The sequence below is a fragment of the Convolutriloba macropyga genome, chromosome 12 (genome assembly GCF_964194025.1).
Source record: "Convolutriloba macropyga chromosome 12, txConMacr16.3, whole genome shotgun sequence".
Classification (NCBI taxonomy): Eukaryota; Metazoa; Xenacoelomorpha; order Acoela; family Convolutidae; genus Convolutriloba; species Convolutriloba macropyga.
In genome coordinates this window covers 12,941,045-12,960,731 of record NC_134479.1, presented here as the reverse complement: position 1 = coordinate 12,960,731, position 19,687 = coordinate 12,941,045, and the positions used below count along the sequence as shown (strand labels likewise).

Sequence of the window (19,687 nt, the reverse complement as noted above, 5' to 3'; positions counted from 1 at the left end):
TTTTAGTTGTTCAGTATATTCTAGATATTAATAGCTTGTTGCGGATGTATATACGAATCATTTAAATTTCTTCATATAATAACTAATGGTTTTTTGGATTTTCAGATAGAACAACCATATAAAAGATTTTTGAACCTTTTAGATTTTCTTGATTTGCAAAAACTCCAAATTCGTCTCCTCATTGATCAGCATATTTTATTCAACTTGTTAAAGATTTGTTTCAGTTTTTTGCGTTCTTTTTGTAGTTGTATGGCCAAATGTGGATAATGACAGGTGTGAATTGATTCGTGAGGGATTAAAAATTAGCAGGTTTCAATTGCTTCCTCATTTCTACATCAAGCGGTATAAATAAATCTTAATGGTTTCTGTTGATACATAATGTTTTTAATCCCTGAGAAATGAATTGTTTTGAAAAATGGAAGCTCGTTTCTGAAATTTGCCTTTTCTGTAGTCTTTTGTTGCATTTTTGCGGATTTTCATTAGGGACAAGGGTCTCACATCTTCTTAGTAATTAATAGGTTTTTTTAATTAGGTTTTATCTAGTGCCATTTTTTGTTATTGTGTTTTCTTTTACAAATAGACATCGAGTTTTGAGTGTAATTATTATTTGTTTTAATTTTCTTTATCGTTTGACTTGTCTTTTTTTCTCATTATTGGCAGTTTTCATCAAATCTCTTATGCGGCATTACTTTATTCGATTAGTTCTTTGTTGAAATATATGTGTGACTATTTGAAAATGATTCATATCTTCCTCATTTGGTAGACCATTAAGGCAAGAACTCAGATGACTGGGGTCGGGCATTATCTATGAACACACATTACCGAGCCTCCCTGTTTTAGTATATTAATGAACATATATAATATTAATATACTATGGTAAAACGTACTATTTTAAACATAATAATTGGTAATATACCCTAGTCTTATCTTGGAATTATGAAAAGAACGTCCTAGACAGATATGAACTATGGAAAAACCGTCCTCGGCAGATATTTGGTATGAAATGGATTTGTCTGGACTAAAACAACCGTCCTCGACTTTGGCTGGAACGAAAACAACCGTCCTCGATTTTGGCTAGAAAATTAAAACGTGTCCTTGAATTCGGCTGGACAATAAAATTTTCTGCGATTAAATGAGCAAAGCTGCTCAGCTTCGTTTGTTCGCATAGTGTTTTGGTTTTAAAATTACACTTCAAAAATTTTGATTTTTGTTGTTACTTGGTTTCTCTTGTAAAATGGGCGGGACTCGAACTACGAAAGCTTTGAGAAATCACGTGAGCAGTTATGTCAAGTTGAATAACTATATGCTATTCTATAATCATGAGACTAAGACCGATTAAGTTGCATTGATCTACATGATTTCGCGCAGCCCAAACCGATGACAGCTAATATGGCAAATTTAATTTCTCAAAAGCGGCAAACAAAATAAACGGAATACCAATTAAAATACTTTGTTTTGACATTTTAAATTCCCGAGCTTACTAATCCAACTAAAGTTACTTCTAATTATGCTAATTCACATATGCCCACCCTGGCCGAGACCAGATGTTAATCTCGCAAGATTCTTGCAAGATCTCGCCAGATTAACATCCGAGCCCCACAACCCTAGTCGATTGAGGACGGTCATCTTGCAAGATCTTGCAAGAATCTTGCAAGAATCTTGCAACACTATGCATCATCTTGCAAGACTCTTGCAAGATTCTTGCAAGATCTTGCAAGATAACCGTCCGAAATGCAAGAGTCTTGTAAGATATCCGTCTTGCAAGAACCGCCGGAAACATGCCTTTAGCTGCTGCAAGGGTACGGTATACAATGAATGTATTTAAATATTTTATCGCACTTTCTTTCTTCAACGAAAGTTCGATGTTTACGGTATTTTAATTGAATAAACAAATAATTTGATCCCTGTTTTGTTTTGTATATCCATCGGTGCCTTGTAACGAGGAATATTTGCTTTCACAATTTCAATTAGCTCTTTTTCAATTTGGATGTCTTCTGGAGCTCCGTGTACAGTAATAACAAAGAAGATACAGTAATGAAACACTGAAGATAAAATATTCATGGGCACCATTTTTGGTAAAAAATGATAACATAAAATTAATTTTGGCTTTAATTAGCTCTTGTGTACCGAGCGTAAGTTTCTCGAAAGTAAAGTTAAATGGATATAACAATTTCCGGGTTCAAGGTTTTTACTCTTAAAAATTTATGTCGAAAAGGCGCTGAAAACCGCTGGAATTTGTGTAGCTGGTCATAAGGTTACAATGCACAATGGTTGTGTTACGCTGGCTGAGTATTATATTTTTCAATTTTATAAACCAGTCTTTTTTTCTCGTTTAATTGTATTGCCAGCCTTCAAAATTCAGTAGATAGTTGAGGCAGATAAGGAAACCAATTTTTTGCAGATATTTGCTTTTATTTGGATAGCGGGTCTGCAAAAAGCAATTTACATCAAAGCGAGATATGAAAACATCTGCCAGCCGGGGTCTCGTATCTGCCCAGGATATCCTGCCCTGCAAAATTACTAGAGAAATCATTCAACACTATTTTTAGTTCTTCAGAAAATTGAGAGCAATGATCTTCTATTGCACGTTTTTTTAGTACATTCAAACGAAAAGCGTTTCGATTTCTCAAATTTACTTCGAAATTTTTGTTAACTAATTGATTCAGAAACAAAAGTGCCTTCTTTAAGAGGAGAAGCAGAGCAGGTTCAGTAGGTTCAGTCAAGGATATAAGTACTTGAAGAATCCTATGGTGTAGTTATCCCTGACTGAACGTCAAGTCCTAATCAGTACTGATCCAGTTAAATTGCAAGCCTTGGATCAACACTTAATCAGAGCTCTGATCATGTCATTTTTTACAATTGGCAAGTCACGTCAAGTCTTAAGTCTTGGCAAGTCTTGCGCTAGTCTTGTCCAAAAATTGACAAGTCTTGCGCAAGTCTTGGCCAAGAAATGACAGGTCTTGAACAAGTCTTGGCCATAATTTTTCTGTTGGTTTCTATCGTTTCTTAACCAAAGGAAAAGGCCGCCACTTACAGTGGCTTGCCTACAAAACCCTCTCAATTGAAAAAAGAATCACTCAAAAACAAAACGCGTGCACTTCTATAAAATTAAATTGATAGAGAACTCAAAAAATTAGATATCGCCCAAAGGTACTAGTCATGGCCACTCCTTTCTGACCATTGAATAAAAAATGGTGTTGGAGTGAATATATGGTACATTATAAGTTGGTATATGCCCGTATCACAATTAGTTGGGCCAGATTAACAAATTTCTCGTCAGAAATATCTCCCAGAACCCTATTTTGCTGATATATTGCGCAATAATTAAACTCGTCAAGTTGTGGCCAAGACTTGACTCAATACCTGCCAAGACTTGAAATGAAGTCCTGAGCGAGTCCTAAGACTTGAAATAAGACGTAATCAGTAATGATTTGTCAAGGCAAGACTTGTTTTACACTGGAGAAGTACCAATCAAGACTTGGAACTCGTTCCAGGAGAATATAGCATACGTACAAGTGCGTATATATCAGTATTTTTGGCCACCGGTACGACCAACATTACCGGCACAGAATTTTTTTTGTAAAATTTTCCTTCATCTACGTCTTATAGTTTGTGTTATACTTATGTGAAAGAGATGCACAGAAAAAAACTTTACTGCATTTTAATGCAGATATTTTGACAGTAGCAAAGATAAAAGGAGATGGTAATTATAGAATTTACCTAAAAAAAGAAGTACACTTTATTCTAGTTTTAAATTTCCAATGAAAGAAGATTCGGCATTTTTTAACTAGTTTTGTATTTTAGAGACTCAACGAGTTTATTTGCGAAAGGATTTGAATAAAAACTTTAGATCCAGTTAATATAGATTTTTCAAACCATTATGTTTAACCTGCTGCAACTCAGATGGGAGATATGCGAGAGATGGCCTTTCGTGAGAGATGGGCTTTCTACTACATAGGAAAACCTAGTATTGTCAAATATGGCACTTGAGAGAACTCTCATTTTAAATTTTACTCATGCGCGTTTTAACAATGCAATGGATAGAACATCAACGTGAACAGGGCATTAGGAAGTTGTGCATATTCAGTGATGCTTTTTCATTAAAGAACGTTTAAAATTCTGACTACTAAGTCTTGTCCTATCCAATAAATATTTTTTATGGTTTTTCTTTTTAAACATTTCAAGAAGTCAAAACATTCGACATAACAAAATTAGCGCAAGGTTTTTTTTTAAAAAAAAATTCTGTTGAACTGAACAGTATGTTTGTTTCGCTGGGGTATAATTTTATACAAAATCTTCTTTTTTTCAATCTGCTGCGTAAGTTTACCTATATGGTTGGTAAAATGAAATGACGTTTCCACACTTGGGTTGAGAGTTTTACTATTTCCTTGCCAGGAATTTAAAACAAAAAGTGGTTTCTATAAAAAAAGACGAGGCTACATGTAGGTTATTGAAATAGAGAGAAAGAGAGATAGAAAAATTGTGTGTCAAAAAGAAACATTGAAAAGTTTATCAAATTTATCAAGAGAGTAAAAAAGTCTTTAAAACAAAAAAGTTTTTGTACTTAACTATGCATTATATTATGAAAATAGAGTCAAATGTATCTACAGTACAAAGAGGAATCACACTAGTTCTCGATGTAGTGAAGGTAAAAGTAAGGTTTGCGCGGAATAAGGCTAGTAAAATTGTAGTTGTTTGGTTCTTTGGTAAGCGTTCCCAATGAGAAAGTTTTTTTAAGTGGCGTCATTCTTCTATTTGATAGACTTACCCGGAAATTATGTATCTAGTTAAGTAAATATTAAATTTTTTTTAAAGAGGTACTAGTAAAAAATTGGATAGGAGTTTTTCTTCTTTTTAGAGACAATATTTTATTTTAAGCAATGCGTGATAAAAAAAAGTACGAGTTAATTTTTTTTCTTTTTCTTTAGGTAAAAGTGTTTGTACAGGCAGAAACATTGGACAAGAGATGCAATGATGAGGTTGAAAGGCATATCAAGTTTTTTCTGGATCCTAGTTACAGGGATTTCTCTGGAGTATTCTGGTATAATTCAGTAGATGAAAATTAGAAAATCGCGCGAAAGGAAATTAACGCTCAAGTGCAGGTGATTGTTGTTACCTGGGGATGCATATGGTACCGAGGCAGTAAAGGGTGTTGCTGTTTCGTTCGATTCGTTCTCTTGTAAGGCTGGTGATAGGGTGCATGAACGAAAGTATGGCCTGAGTGAAATTGAGATCAAGCCCGGCCTTATATGGAAGGGGTTCTTTATCAAAGTTGATGCATTGATTGTCACTGAATTGGCATTCTGGAAGTGCGGAAAGTTAAGCATCACTGAAGAAACAATTTTCGTCTTGAGGTTTTTATTGTAATGGGGGTGTGCGGTGTTCCGCCTTCAGTTAATTTTGAATGTGTAGTGTTGGCGGTGTTGTGGCCGGACGTCAGAGAAGCAAACTAATCAGCTTGCTTCACTGACGCCAGTGTTGGTGGTGTTTCAAAAAAGACCCTTGAGTTATAGTTACTTTGGCACGATATGCCTGGGCTACCCTTTGCCCACTGTTGTTCCTTGTCAACAGTTAAAACTTTCGTGAGATTTGCTTCACAAATCTTCTTTTGCTACCGTGAAAAAGTCATCCATTTCCTAACCATTGAATTACATCTATATAATCAACATTATGACTTGGTGTTCAAAGTTACAGTTTTTTAGCACGTGCATCTCCTGGTACACTGGGCCCCCATTTTTGGGTACCAAAAATCAGAAAGTTTGTGGTCGATCTGTTGTTGTTGTTGAAGTCTGTTTGAAGTTGCTCTTTGTCGTCTCATCGTGTTCTCTTTTGCTCTGTTGTGTCTTTTGCGTAGCTGAACTGTATTTCTTACTTCATCTGCTGATGATTATGCTGAAATGTTGTATTGAGTTGTGTCCTCAATAAAACGCTGATCTTGAAGTTATGGACTCGTCCATATCCACAAGTTTGTCTGTCCTGACTTTGATAATGTCTGCTGTTGATGAATGTGTTGACTGCTGTTCAAAAAATGCTGTTGCTTCTTCTGAAGTAATTCTTGCTGAAGTGTTTGTTGTTGTGAAATTTCTGCTGATGTCTTCCGTCGGTGTTGTCTGTAGATTGTTGCTGTGTACTGGTTGTCAACGTGCTGCTTGTAGTGTTATATGAAAGTGGTATGCTGGAAAGTTGAATTGCTTTTTGTGCTGATTGCGTTTAACTGTGTACATTTGTAGTTGTTTTGAATCAACTTTTGTATTGGCTGATTGGCGATTGTCAAATACTGAACAATTTCCGGAAATGTTGTTGTTGCTGGTCTGCTCCTTGAGAGTTGAAAAACTGATGCTCCCCGTGTTCCCTACCTACCTAAACCTACCACTACCTTGTACCTATTGCCTACGTTTACCTGTTTTTCCCAAATTAGAGTTTGTCGGAATACCAAATGTTTTGTAATAATTTTTTACCTAAGTCTGGTTTTACCTATGTCTGGTTTTACCTAAGCTGTTTAGTGTCATATAACTATTCAACATACTTTTATCCTGTCTGTTCAACTCTCTGCTGTTTTGCAATAAGCTAATTAATTGTGCATTTGAATTCCAAAACCTACCTAATGTCTATCCAGATTTTGTCTTCCTGTTAAACCTACCTACCTAAATTTTCCCGTTTGAATGTATTTATCTAATGTACGATAAGCTTTGCTAATTTGAGTTGCCTTGTGAGTTACTTATTGAAATCCCTAATTGTACCTGAATAATACCTAATAGTCCCTTTGAATTGCTAATTCATTGAATTGAACTTTAAATTTTTCATCTTTCACTTTAGTCTAATCCCAAAACTGATATCAAGTTTGCTTCAGATTGTGCTTAAATTATTGTTCTCCATTTGCTTTTGATAACCTTTATGTTGATTTGTCGCTGATCAAGCTAAGTTTTATAGCTGGTTTAACAAAATCCCCTTTTGATGTTTTAACCAGGCAAGACCTTACCACATTATCCTTACCTTTATTTACCTTCTGTACCCTACCTACCGGCCAAATACCCCTGGGTGTGTTGTTTTCTAGTATCCATACCATGTCCCCTACTTCTATCCCGTCTACTGTTGAATGCCATTTTCGACGTTGTCTGAGTGTGGGCAGATATTCCTTTAAAAGACGTGTCCAAAACTCGTTCATAATACTGTTGACGTTCTTCCATAGTTTTCCTGTTCCTCTGTCGTTGCTGCTAATTGTAGTATCTGAAGGCAGCCCTGTTGTCATTCCTGTCAAAAAATGTCCTGGTGTCAGGCTTTCCACATCGCGTACGTCACTGCTGACTGATGTTAGAGGTCTGCTGTTGAGTAGAGCTTCGACTTGGCAAATAAGGGTTGAGAAACTGTCTTCCTGGAGTTTCCTAGATCCGGCGATATTGAAGAAGAGTCGTTTGCTCATCCCAATGAGGCGTTCCTATGTTCCACCAAAATGTGGAGCTCCTGGTGGAATAAATTTCCATGCAATCTTTTTTGATTCCGCATATTTCTGTATCTCTGTAGTTGTGAAGCTGCTTTCTTCGAAGGTCTTTGCTGTACTGGTGAAATATAAAGCGTTGTCGCTGTGAATTCTTTCCGGTAGTCCTCGTCGGCTGAAGAATCGTTGGAATGCCATTATGCATGATTCTTTTTGCAAGTTCCTGGTGACTTCGATATGAACGGCTCGTATCGTCAGACAGGTGAATAAGCAACAGTATACTTTCATGGCTAAGTTGATCTGGCTGTAGATTTCAAATGGCCCAAAAAAGTCTACTCCGGCTTCCTTGAAGGCTACAGGTTTGACTGAGAATCGGTAGATCGGAAGATCTGACATCTGAGGCTGGCTGTTGAGTTGTCTCTGTCGTGTGCATTCGTAGCATCTGTTCGAGATCTTCTTCATTACTGTTTTGCATTGAAGAACCCAAAAGTTCAACTGAATGGTGTGTGTTTGCTGTTCAACTCCAACATGACTATTGATGTTGTGTTGCAGTTCCAGAAAAAGACGAATAATCCTGTTTCTACCGTCTAAGATTATTGGCTTCTTTGTTGCTGTTGAAACTGGTGCGTTGGCTAGTCTGCTATTTGAACGAATGATACCATCTTCGTCTATTGAAGGTGTCAACTGAATCAATCTACTCCGTTTTTGAATTGGCTTGTTGTGTGTTAGTTGATTTATGTCCTCGTCGAATGATTGTTGTTGAGATAGACGGAAAAGAAAGTTCTCTGCATCTATGATCTGCTGGTCCCGTGTTCTCGTTTTGTTTCTGAGGTTTTTCATTTTGATGATGACGGCTCTTAGTTTCAACCACTGGCTAAACCTGTTGGCATCAATTAGGTCTTTGTCAATTGGCTGTCGTCCTGTTCCCTGAGGCCTCTGTTCTGCGCTGTTCAAGAAAACAGTTTCGTGTTGTTGTTAGTCTGTTGTAGAGTTGTCGCTAGAACATAGAAGAAACTGTGGTCCCTGTAACCAAAGAGATTTTTCTGTCATTTCTGTTGCTGTTAGTCCCCTCGTTCCTTGATCTGCTGGGTTGTCCTTGGTGTTGACGTAGTTCCACTGATTGGTGTTTGTGAGATCCCTTATTTCGGCAATTCGGTTTCCGATGTACATCTTGTGTTTCAATTTGAAGTTCTTTATCCAACTGAGAACAGTCGTGCTGTCACTCCACAGAAAGATTTTGTCAAACTTGAAATCCATTTCATCCTCAATTGTTTTCTTCAATCTTGCCGCGTAAAGTGCTGCTTGCAGTTCTAGTCTGGGAATTGTTGTTTGACGTAAGGGTGCCACTCTTGTTTTCCCATGAGAAAACGAGTTGTGGTTTCTTGGTTCCTGGTTGTCTTGATGTATGCTACTGCTGCGGTTGCTTCCAATGATGCGTCGCAGAATACATGAAGTTCCATTGTGTCCCCAAGTGCTGTACCACCTACCAACCTGTTTACCCCTACTGTACATATCTGTTCCGTTTCCTGTACCCAGTCTTTGATGGCCTTTCCATTGTCTCCACTGATAGCTTTGTCCCATTCGCGTCCATGTTTCCACAACTCTTGCAGTAGAATCTTGGCTCGTATGAGGAATGGCGATATGATTCCCAAAGGATCATAGAAACTTGACACGAAAGAGAGAAACTTGCGTTGGGTCCAAGTTTTCCTGTTCAGGTTCCTTCTGTCTTTCGCTTTGAACATGATTTTGTCTTCGTCTAAGCTCCAGTAAACTCCAAGTACTCTTTGATGAAAACCTTTACTGAAGAGCTCCTCCACTGGTTTGCAGAGATCATCTTGCATCTGCTCACAAAACTCACGGCTGTTGCTGCACCATTTTGTCAGATTGAATTTAGCATTCTTCAGAGTATCCTTGACATCCTTGGCTGTAGTGAAAGCTGTGATGGCGTCGCTGAAAGATGCAACCATGTCATCCATGTAGAATGTCCGCTGAATGATCTCTAGAGAATTTGGGTGATCTTCGATGTCGTCTTTGGCTGTCTGTTGCAAAACAAAATTTGCGCAAGCTGGTGAGTCTCTGGCTCCAAAGATGTGTCGTTGGTATTCGTACACCTCTAATTCTGAGCTGTTGGGTTGTCTCCACATGAATCGTAGATAACGTCGGTCCTGTTGTCGTACTCCGATTTGCATAAACATCGCTTCGATGTCTCCCTGGATGGCGATGGCTCCCTGTCGGAATCGTTGTCAAAAAAACGTTGTCATCGAGATTTGAGATTGGTGTTGACTGAAATAGTGTCTGCAAGACAAGCGCAAGGATTTTTATCTAGATCTCTTCGTATGAGTTTCCTGTTGAAAATTTTTAGATGGATTCCTTTTTGGAACTTAATTGAGGCGGAAGTTTATGAAATTAAGAACACTTGTTGAGATCTGTTGTCTCTAGACTATGTTCTAGAGGAGGCTTAGCATAGAATCAACGAACATCCGGTAGATTTGATTTATTACGACAAAGTTAGGAAGTTGGATCAGATCTGTTTTCGTCTACCAAAGCGGAAAAATTCTAGAACTGGAGAATATCCATGTAGAGAAGGGCCTTGGCATGATATTTTTCTGTCTATTTTGGTTTAAGTGGGCCTACAGGCAAAAAATTGCCAGAAAAAAGATAAATTTGCAAATTTGGTCATTTTAATTTTTATTCTCGACTTATTAAAGTTGACATCATTCTTGAGCGTAAAATGATTTTCACGGTGCTTTGTTTCTTTAATTCAACTTAGTGATTTTATAGTTAAAACTAAACAGTTGACTTGAAGAAGAAACAATTAAATATGATATTCTCAGTCTTTCCGTCTGAGGAACAATTATCCCAAGCTAGAGAAATTTTGTACGGAGCTCAGAGTCAGTTTTTCTTTGTGGCTTTCACTGAGGCCAGTCAGTTTGATATTGGTAATGTTGAAACCAATAGAGGGACTTGCTGCAAATGAACATTATTATTGGTTAATTAGATTTATTTAGAGAAATTCTTTTGTAATCTTTGTGAAGAGGAGCTGACATTCGGCAGTAATCTAGCTCAGTTTGTGGGCTAAAAATTCTTTGTTTCTACAATTTCTTTGGAGAAATTTCTGAGATTGTTTAATGCTTTGAGTTTTATTTTAACCTGGATACAATTTTGAGAAGAGACCTTTTGGATCGTAATTGCTAAAAGTTTGCAGCTGCCAATGAACATCTCCACCACCATACTAAAGAGCAGTTACGCAAAACCACGTGAGAAAGAAACAGTCAATATTGACTGATGTGGATTCCAAACTACAACGCATTTTTTGTAGTTTTGTTATCAGAAGCAAGGTCATCAAATGATCAACTGTTAGTCGCTTGTCCTTTTCCGATGGTTGACTTGATTCCCTTTGCTCTGCTAGCTTTCACCTCTTTGTCTCTATGTCGTTCGATTCTCTAAATTAAAAAGGTCTTATGAATGCTAGAGGTATTAACAGTCCAGGTTTGCTGATAAATTTTATCTGAACGAAATAAATTTTACAAGAAACTATTCAGGCAGCCGTCTACTCGAAGACAAATGCCAACACATGCCAAATTTGTTGTACACCGAATATACCAATGCCGACAAAAGCAGCGCATAAGCACTCACAAACTTTGATAGTGTATGAATGGTTCGAGTTGAATTTAATCAAAGGAGTATTTTTTCCAAAGCTATGAAATTATCGGTAATCAAACGTTGAGAGAACAAAGAAAACACCGGACAACCTTACAAGTTTTTTTCTATACCGGACAACACTACAAGATCAAGTTGCCATTTAGGAAATTGAGATTACGAATAAGCGGCCAAGCTGATATAAATACGCAGATGTTCACTTATCCAGATAATGATAAAACTGCCTACTTAATGTACAAGAAAACGAGCGTTGTACAGACAGATTGGTACAGTAAAATTATTTATAACAAGGAGGCTCGGTAATGTGCGTTTGAACATAATATTCCGACCCCAGCTCGTCCGCGTTTTTGACTTAATGGTCAACCAAATGAGGAAGAGATAAAAAATTTCAAAAACATACATAACGTTCAACAAACGACTAATGGAATGAAATGATGCCACTTTAGAGGGCCAGCAAATTTTGTTGTTATTAGGACTACTAGAAAAGACAATTATTAAAATCAAATAAAAACATTAATTACAAAATTCTTAATAAGAAAATCAAACCCGTATCAGATAAAGATCAGCAAAACAAATCAGGTATGGGAACTGTGCTTAAAGCAACTGGAGCGCAGGTCGACAAAAAACAAAAATGGGCGATGTTCCAAAGTACGTATCTATTTTTGAATACAATTATTTTCAAAGTGCTAAAAAAGTTATATTATCAATAAAAGTCACCAAAAAATGGTTTATATCTCCATAGGAAGCAACTGAGACCTGTCAAAATCCATTTTACGTCATACGACTACAAAAAAGGGACAGAAACCGGCAAAATTAAGAAGTTCAAAATTTGCGCGAAAATAGCAGTGAAGCCGTTAAAACAATAAGTTTGTCCTTATGAGCTACAAAATTGTTCGTTTGCACAATTTTTTTTCAAAACCAAAGAGACCTACTAACTTATTGCAAATGTTATAAACGAACAAATCAAAAATCCTATAAAACTTACAAATATACAAAAATCACCAGCATTTAATGAAGTTTCATAGTATTAAAGCCGAGAAACAAATGGTTGAAACTTGAACCTTTATAAAGATTGAATTATAGCTCACTGGAAACGGACTGAGAATTGCCTTTTCCTGAGTGAACTTTGTCCTTAACGTTGTGCTGACTGGATAGAGACTAAACTACAAATCGACGGAAAATAGATTTAAAAAAGTGTGGTAAAGCTGAAAAACTCAAATATGTTTTTGATAACAAATGTTTTTTAAAGTCGTATCAGACATTAGATTTTAACTGATTGGAATGGATTAACCTGCAACGCCCCAGGAAACCAATGGCGCGTGTTCGTAATGACAATAAGTCGAACGACTACAAAAAATAACAAAAACAGGCAGAAGCCAAAATTTCACAACAATTTTTACATCATAGTTGTGATGACACTATTATTATTTATGGGATGTTATTTGCAAGAACTCCAAATCGTGTATTGAGTTTCATAAGAATATGAAAGGATCTTCCTTAAAAAGCCATCGGTCAGATTATAAAAGCAACTGAGAATTTAATGTTTGATGCAGAAATAAGTAGACGAGACTTCTTGTTAATGGGGATGAGTTACACGAAGACAAAACTGAGAGCAAAAAACGGCAAGTGAAAGGTTTTCTTCGTTTTTTTGAGTTCTTTAAAATGACATTAAAACAACTAGCTAAAAACAGAAATCGTCAAGTAGGTTCAGTTATAAGTGAGTTCTGGGGAAGCAAATGACTGTCATTATCAGGTATATGTTATGCAACATCAAAAGAGTGACAAACACAAGCAAAAATAAAAAAAAAACACTTAAGTTTGAGAGAGAACTGTGTCTCAGCCCACAAATCAAAAACCATTCCACAAAAGCTATGAAAACATTCATTTTGTTTTCAACGCTGGTCATTTTCCTTACAGTGCGTTTGTTCAACGGGGCTTTTCAATGAAGTGACAGTCCGACAAAGAAACAAATTGGCCCTAAAAAGTGCAATTTTAACTAAAAATAATTTTAAAAAAACCCGGGCTTTCGAAACCAGGAAAACATTAGTAAAAAAAACCGTTACAAACCTTATATTAAAACTCACAGGAAAGTTTTTTTTCGTTACTCATACTACGCCAGAAGATAAAATAGTGGCGAAGTTCAAAAACTTACAGATCTTTTCTTGAAACAAATAATTTCAAACTCTTAAGAGACATTAGATAACATCTGAAAAGTTTGTCTAGGCTTTTTTATAGCACTTAAAGATTCCAATTGGTTCTATGATTGGCAGGACTGTTTCATTGGGCTGCAAAAAATTCAACAAATGGAAGCAAGTCATAAAATCCCAAAAAACCATGAGCTCAACTATGAATCCAAAATATGTTCGTTATGTCGGGTGTTTTTGTAAATGTTATCTGTCAAAATTTTAGACCTGAATTGAAATTCTTGTCAGTAGCTAATGCAAAAAAATGCGAATGCCGAGGTATTTTTCAAAAAAGTTCGCGCCCAAATAAAACCTAAATATTTGGAAAAGTAAGGATCCATTGTGAGATCAAGATCAACCTCAATTTTTCTGCGCCTCAAAGAAAACACCCCATTGCTCGAGATGCTAATTACATCAGTTTTCATTCTAAATTTTCAAGTGTATCAAAAATAAATAAAGCAATTTGTTCTCAAACATTATCGAGTTTATATTTGTAAAAACTGGCAAAACTTATAATTCCAGAAGCTCCTAAAGCCAGCGATAGTAAAACTAGCTCTTTTTTGATCATACGAAGGACATCCACGCAATTTTTAGTTGTCTACCTTAAGCAAGATTAGAGAGATGGGACTAAAAATGCTTATTTGGTCTCTTTTTTGAACGAAAAATTCGGAGTTTTGAAAATTTTAGCACAAAATATAGCCAACAAAACTTGAATTGAACAATTCAGCAACCCTCCTCTATCTCTGGGGATTAAACATATAGTACTATTGTTATGATTTATAACTTATTTTTGCAAGTTTTGCAAAAATTTTGTCAAAAATTCGGAAAATTTCAATAAAAACAACGAAATTCCATCTACTATTCACAAAAATGAAAATCTCATTTACTCCCTGTATGAAACAAGTATTTAAAAATTTTAATAATTCTATTTTCTACGCTGGAGGGCTTTCCAATGATACTACTCTCAACTCTCTACAATGTTCATATCGATCGGCCAAATTTGACTCAACAAAAAAAACCCATTTGAGTACATAGTTCCTCCCCCCACTAAAGTGGGTCAGAACAATAAGACTTTACAGTAATTTTCAAAAGCAGGGTCCAATAAACTCGCACTGGCTTTGATATTTTATTTGACTTGATTTAAACCAGATAGAATTACAGCGTTCTTTTTTTACAGATCATATAAGCTACAGAAAAAAGTTTAGTGACTTCAAAAATTTACTAGCTTTAAAACGGTGTTGAGAAATAGAAAAATTGGAAAAAGGGATGAGATCTGAGGAATTTTTTTCCTGAAACGTTTATAAGAAAAGTATTTGTGAAGCAGACGGTTTCCGTATATGAATTATTTTCTATTGCTTCTTCTTCTATCAGATAAAATTTGCTTAAAAATGCTTAAAAATGAAATGCTTTCTCAATTATTGAAATCATTAAAGTTTTCAACTTTTTAGACAGAGCAATTTACTTGCCTCTTTTTATGATCTGCAATGGGTCAAAAATGAGAGAATTAAAACCTCACCTATAGTGATTGCGGGATTCAAATGATTCAAGATTCTTGCAAAATCTGCGCAAAAAGTTTGACAGTGCAAGAGATCTATTATTGAAAGACAAAATTTTACCAGCAAAGTTTTCATTAAAAACGTTTGTCTTCTTAAATTTTTTGACCTCCTCTCACAATATAAAGAGAGCAGTCGAGAAACCAAAAACTCCTCATTCAGGATTTTTGAAAAGTACGAATTGACCAAAATCTCTAGAACTATCCAGTACTTTCCAAAGAATAAGTGCCAATCCAAATAGAGTGACAGGTCACTGATTAGAAATTTTTCTAGGAAGTGGAATAATTTGCCAATTGAAATCCGAAAAGAGAAAACTAAAAATAAATTTAAGGAAAAACTAAGCAGCGAAATGGTCAATCTGCATGAACGTGTTCCAATAGATAGACAAGTAAGAGGCTTTACAAATTTGTTCTACTGAAGTGTAAAAACCAAACTATTCAAATATATACGAGGCGATTTTGAAAATGTAAATATTTAACCAAACGTTTTTGTTGTGGTTATAACTTTAAATTTACATTTTTGAAAATTAAAAAAAAAATGATTCAAATCTTGCAAAGTTTTTGCAAAATGTGAATCCAGGCGAACAAATGATTCATTGTTTAAAAACTTGGCCCTGTTCACAAAATTTGTAGCTCGTTGGACACGCATCACACGGATAACAAAAGCAATTAGAAGCAGATGTATAAGTATCATCGGAGTTGTAACAATTTCAACTCCAACTACACCTGGTATTCACTTTGTTTATTTGACGATATGATTTCAAATTGAAATGCTCTCCTTCCTGTCACTCCTTCATCAGAATTTGCTTCGAATGCGTTTGATGTGTGAATTGCTCACAATTAGATATTAGAAACAACACAACTACCAATAAGTTCTGCTCCCATATTTTCACTAAATTTACGCATGTTAGCTGCAAATGGGACAGACAAACGTCTTTCAAGGAAAACTGTTTGCATAGTCAAAAATGTTGACAGAAACCGAAGAGATCAATTTTCTTTTTTATTATTAAACTATGCTCTGAAAAGTTAATAAAATTGTTTCCGTGGATTGACGTTGTACTCATCCACCAAGAAGAGTAATTCGATTTTCAGCTATCCCTACACGACCTTTCAGCACGTCTTCTTTTTGACACAAGTCTATAATACTGTCTTCAATAGCTGATAAAATATATCCAGCTTCTGAAAGATGGAAATCAAGTTCCTCAGTTTGATTACGAAAGATTTTCATTTCTTCATTGAGCTCTGTCAAGCTTGATGTCAAATTGATGAGCTGATGGTTGTTATTCATGACTTCTATTGTGACGTTGAAAGACATGATCTCCACATCATTAACCTAAACAATCAGCAAATGGCAGATTCATTCATCTGTCATCGCTTTCTTAGAAGATGCACTTCCTTAGAAGATCTCTCTTGCTAAATCTTCTCTTATTGGATCTTTTCCGTTTGTGCCCCCCAGTTTAGTGGCTGCATATTGTTGGCAACCCCCAGACACACGTGCTATATTTTACATAATTTTTTACAATGTAATAGCACGTGCTCTGTAATGGGGAGGGGGTGCATAATTCGTACTGCGGAACGCACAAACGGAAAGGATCCTTCATTTTTACAATTCTGTGGCAGACAAAGCAGTATGAAAAAAACACAGTAATAAAATGCCTTGCCATGTTTTTTGGTGTTTACTTGCCATTGAGTATATTATGGGACAAAATTAAAATGCCGGGGCAGAGGTTGCAACATTTTGTCCCGACATGACTATGTCAATATATACTCTTCTTTCCAACTTTTGCGTTTTCATCGCTTTTGGTTTCCAGTTATGCAAAGTTCTACGAGAAAAATAGCAACTGTTGTAGGGTATCGCCACCTATTTTGAGATAAGCCAAGCCAATGTTTCGGACAAAAATTGCGGTTTTATTTTCACAAATAGAGTAAATTGCGAAAATTAAAGAGAAACGTTTTGATTACGTTGCAACTATCAACATGAAAATTGAATAAAAAATTAAACATGGATAAATTCAAGCATAACAGTGTGTCGCCTGAGATTTACCCGGTTATCTCATCATACAACTTTCCTTAATTTTGTTGGTTTATGGGTTTTCGCAAGCGGAATAAAAAGCGTTTTTAACTAAGTAGAAAAATTAATTTCTCACAATGAGAGAATAACATTAATGATATTTTACAGTAGAATTTAGAGATTTACAGGAGAGATCTGATTATTAGATCAAGATGGTGATTTGATTTTGGGGATGAAAAAAGGCCCAGAAATCAGCTGTATATATACCCAATATCAGTGCGAGAAAGTAAAGATACAAAACTAATCTTAGCACCATGATTTACAGTGGGGTTCGCAAGGGTTACCCAATATGGTTTGCTTCTGCAAATCAGTCGCAAAGGGAACCATAAATGGAATGCATTTGCACTTTTCTGAGAATTCATTCACACTTCCGGAGATATCATAATCATTTAATGCACGCTGGGATGAATTTACATCCAATAATCTCACTCTAATATTAGTTATCTAGATTCACCAATTTGAACCGAATATTGATTCTAAGCACCATTTCTTGACGGTTCATTTATATAAATTCTCTGATTAAAATCAATTGGCTTTTGTCTTTCTAATCCGGTAAGTTAAACTTTCTTTCTAATTCTCACTAAGTTTAAGACTATAGTTTGATCGATATTCTAACAGATTTCAAACCAGGACATGTATGATCCCTTGTAATCATACAAGGTCATATATGATTTGTATGATTTCCTGGTGATCATACAAATTTCATACAAAAAATGTATGTGTACATACATTTTACAGAATTGGGTTACATTTAAGAACAAGGCTATTTGGAAAGGAAATTAGGAGCCGACTCCAAAAAAAACCAGTAAATTTAAGAATTGCTGAATCCAGGCTACAAAACCCGTAGCTTGAATTCGGTTTTTGAGCAAATAATGCATTGACTTTCTATCAGAACTAATTGCGGAGCTAAATTTAAACTAAATTTTTTGTCGAAATATTTCTCGGCTGAAATTATTCAAATGAAGAAGACACTTTTTTATTATTTTGAACTCAAATTCAATAACCAGTAATAGTGACGGTTATTTAATCCGATTACAATTAAGTGATATTAATTGTATAATTAGTAACATGTTGTCTAAAATTATTAACAGGTATTGTGGAATTTGCTACTAACTTGTGGAGTTTAGTTACTAGATATCGCAACCAGATTGCATTTTACAACTTAGCGCAATTCCACAAAAATGGGAATTTTTTTGAGGATTCCACGAAAGCAGAATCAGTCAAATGCAACTCAAGTCTGCTTATGCGGTATGAAAACATCAAATGAGTTCTTGCTTAGTTATAGAAGTTAAAAAGTTGTTAGCTCCTATGTGTCGCGTTTTCAATTGAACAATTGCTTTCAATGATAAATCTACTCGTATATATTAAAAAAAACACGTTGTACAGATCCTGGTTAGTTAAATTAAGAAAGAAGGAAAAACTTAAAAAACGCTTACAAAATGAAGAAAAAACGAGAATGGAGAATCACAAAAACTAATTCATGAATTTGGTTTTGACCATAAATTAATTTTAGGTTTTGACCATAAAATCTACCTTAAATGAGTGTCAATATTAATTAAGGTATCACTAGAAATCATTGGTATCATTTAAAAAAATATATAATTTGGACTTCAACACCAAATTTTGGTATTTGAAAACCGTCTGACTGTTATTGGACGTTGCAACGGTCGGAGAAAGAAAAAAGTAATTCAACCGCCTATGCAATCAATCGAGAAATTAGAGACCTATTTTCGGGTTATTGGTTAGGATGTAATGATATGAGCTACTGAGGTAACAACCCGCACTCAACTTTTCGTTCACAATGGGGGAAAATGCAATCTTGCAAAGTTGTTACAGAACTTGTACCATTTCTGTAACAAAAAAACAAATTGTTCAAAAGTTTAGCCGAAGACAAACCTTTTTCAATGTAGTAGCACTCTGAGACGTCAGGTAGTCTTCTCGTGTTTCGCGAACAATTTCATCCAAATCCTTGACCTCGTTGTTGATGTTCTTCACTTTCGAGTCTATCGATCTGATTTTAAATGCACAGACAGAAGAAAGTGCAATTAAAGCTACAGCAGAAATGATAAAATAGATTACAAAACCTAAGAATAACCAACTAGGTAGGGTTACCTGGCCACCAGTAAAGCAAATTGTTCTCAAGTCTCGATTTCGCTCATCATTTTCTGACGTCTCCGTATTCTGCTTGTTTGATAGTTGATGAGCTGGCTTAATGTAACTATTGCCTTCTGGGCTGCTCATTGTTTTTTTTGCGTAAAAAATTGAGCACTGTCTTTTAAACTGTCTTTAACAAAGCAATAGAGCATGGTTATAGTTTTAAATTTTCTAAACGACCACGTATATGCCAGCCAATTTATTAACGAAAGAAAAAACACGGCTGATTGACGTTTTATACTCTTCTCTAAAAAATCATACTTTGAGCTGCCATTGAAAACAGCGTATTGTGAGCTCGTTGAATATTGCTTGGTCATTTTTCGTGAAATATTCGTCAAAAATACAAAACTACTTGTTATGCAAACATACGCGCTGCATAAATTCAACAAAAACTTTGACTTGCTCTTGTGGTAAAGCATATGCTCATATCTATATGTTTAATCTACAGACAAGAAAGTAAATTTGCCATGAAGGTTTCATAGACACGCAAGCTGAGAAAATTGTTCAAGATAAACGGTAACTAGCGCTGACATTTACAATTTATAAATTTTAAGGCAATTTTCTTGCATAAGTGTGCATTGAAATTTTTATTTTAAAGTCGTAAATTAAACGCATTTAACGCAAAAATTTAA

At 35.5% G+C, this 19,687-nt stretch overlaps 4 protein-coding genes across 4 annotated transcripts in view; all 4 read right to left on the bottom strand.

Moving 5' to 3' along the window:
• The window catches only part of LOC142350387 (neuronal acetylcholine receptor subunit alpha-6-like), a 48,687-nt gene extending 41,267 nt beyond the window's left edge, over positions 1-7,420 (bottom strand). The window contains exon 1 of the mRNA XM_075402235.1: positions 7,171-7,420. Within this exon, the coding sequence (XP_075258350.1) occupies positions 7,171-7,420 (250 nt within the window). The remainder of the gene's footprint in view (positions 1-7,170) is intronic.
• A 15-nt stretch (positions 7,421-7,435) lies between these two features.
• Positions 7,436-8,692, bottom strand: LOC142350386 (uncharacterized). The gene is made up of 2 exons (XM_075402234.1): positions 8,466-8,692; positions 7,436-8,381 (listed from the first exon to the last, which is right to left on the bottom strand). The coding sequence occupies exons 1-2, from the start codon at positions 8,690-8,692 to the stop codon at positions 7,436-7,438; spliced, it is 1,173 nt and encodes a 390-aa protein (XP_075258349.1).
• Positions 8,693-8,745: 53 nt separating this feature from the next.
• Positions 8,746-9,630, bottom strand: LOC142350385 (uncharacterized). Its single transcript, XM_075402233.1, has one exon. It carries the CDS (start codon positions 9,628-9,630, stop codon positions 8,746-8,748), a length of 885 nt encoding a protein of 294 aa, XP_075258348.1.
• A 6,187-nt stretch (positions 9,631-15,817) lies between these two features.
• LOC142350716 (uncharacterized) lies at positions 15,818-19,267 on the bottom strand. The gene is made up of 2 exons (XM_075402659.1): positions 18,798-19,267; positions 15,818-16,163 (listed from the first exon to the last, which is right to left on the bottom strand). The coding sequence occupies exons 1-2, from the start codon at positions 19,140-19,142 to the stop codon at positions 15,891-15,893; spliced, it is 618 nt and encodes a 205-aa protein (XP_075258774.1). The 5' UTR covers positions 19,143-19,267; the 3' UTR covers positions 15,818-15,890.
• Between the last annotated feature and the right edge of the window lie 420 nt (positions 19,268-19,687).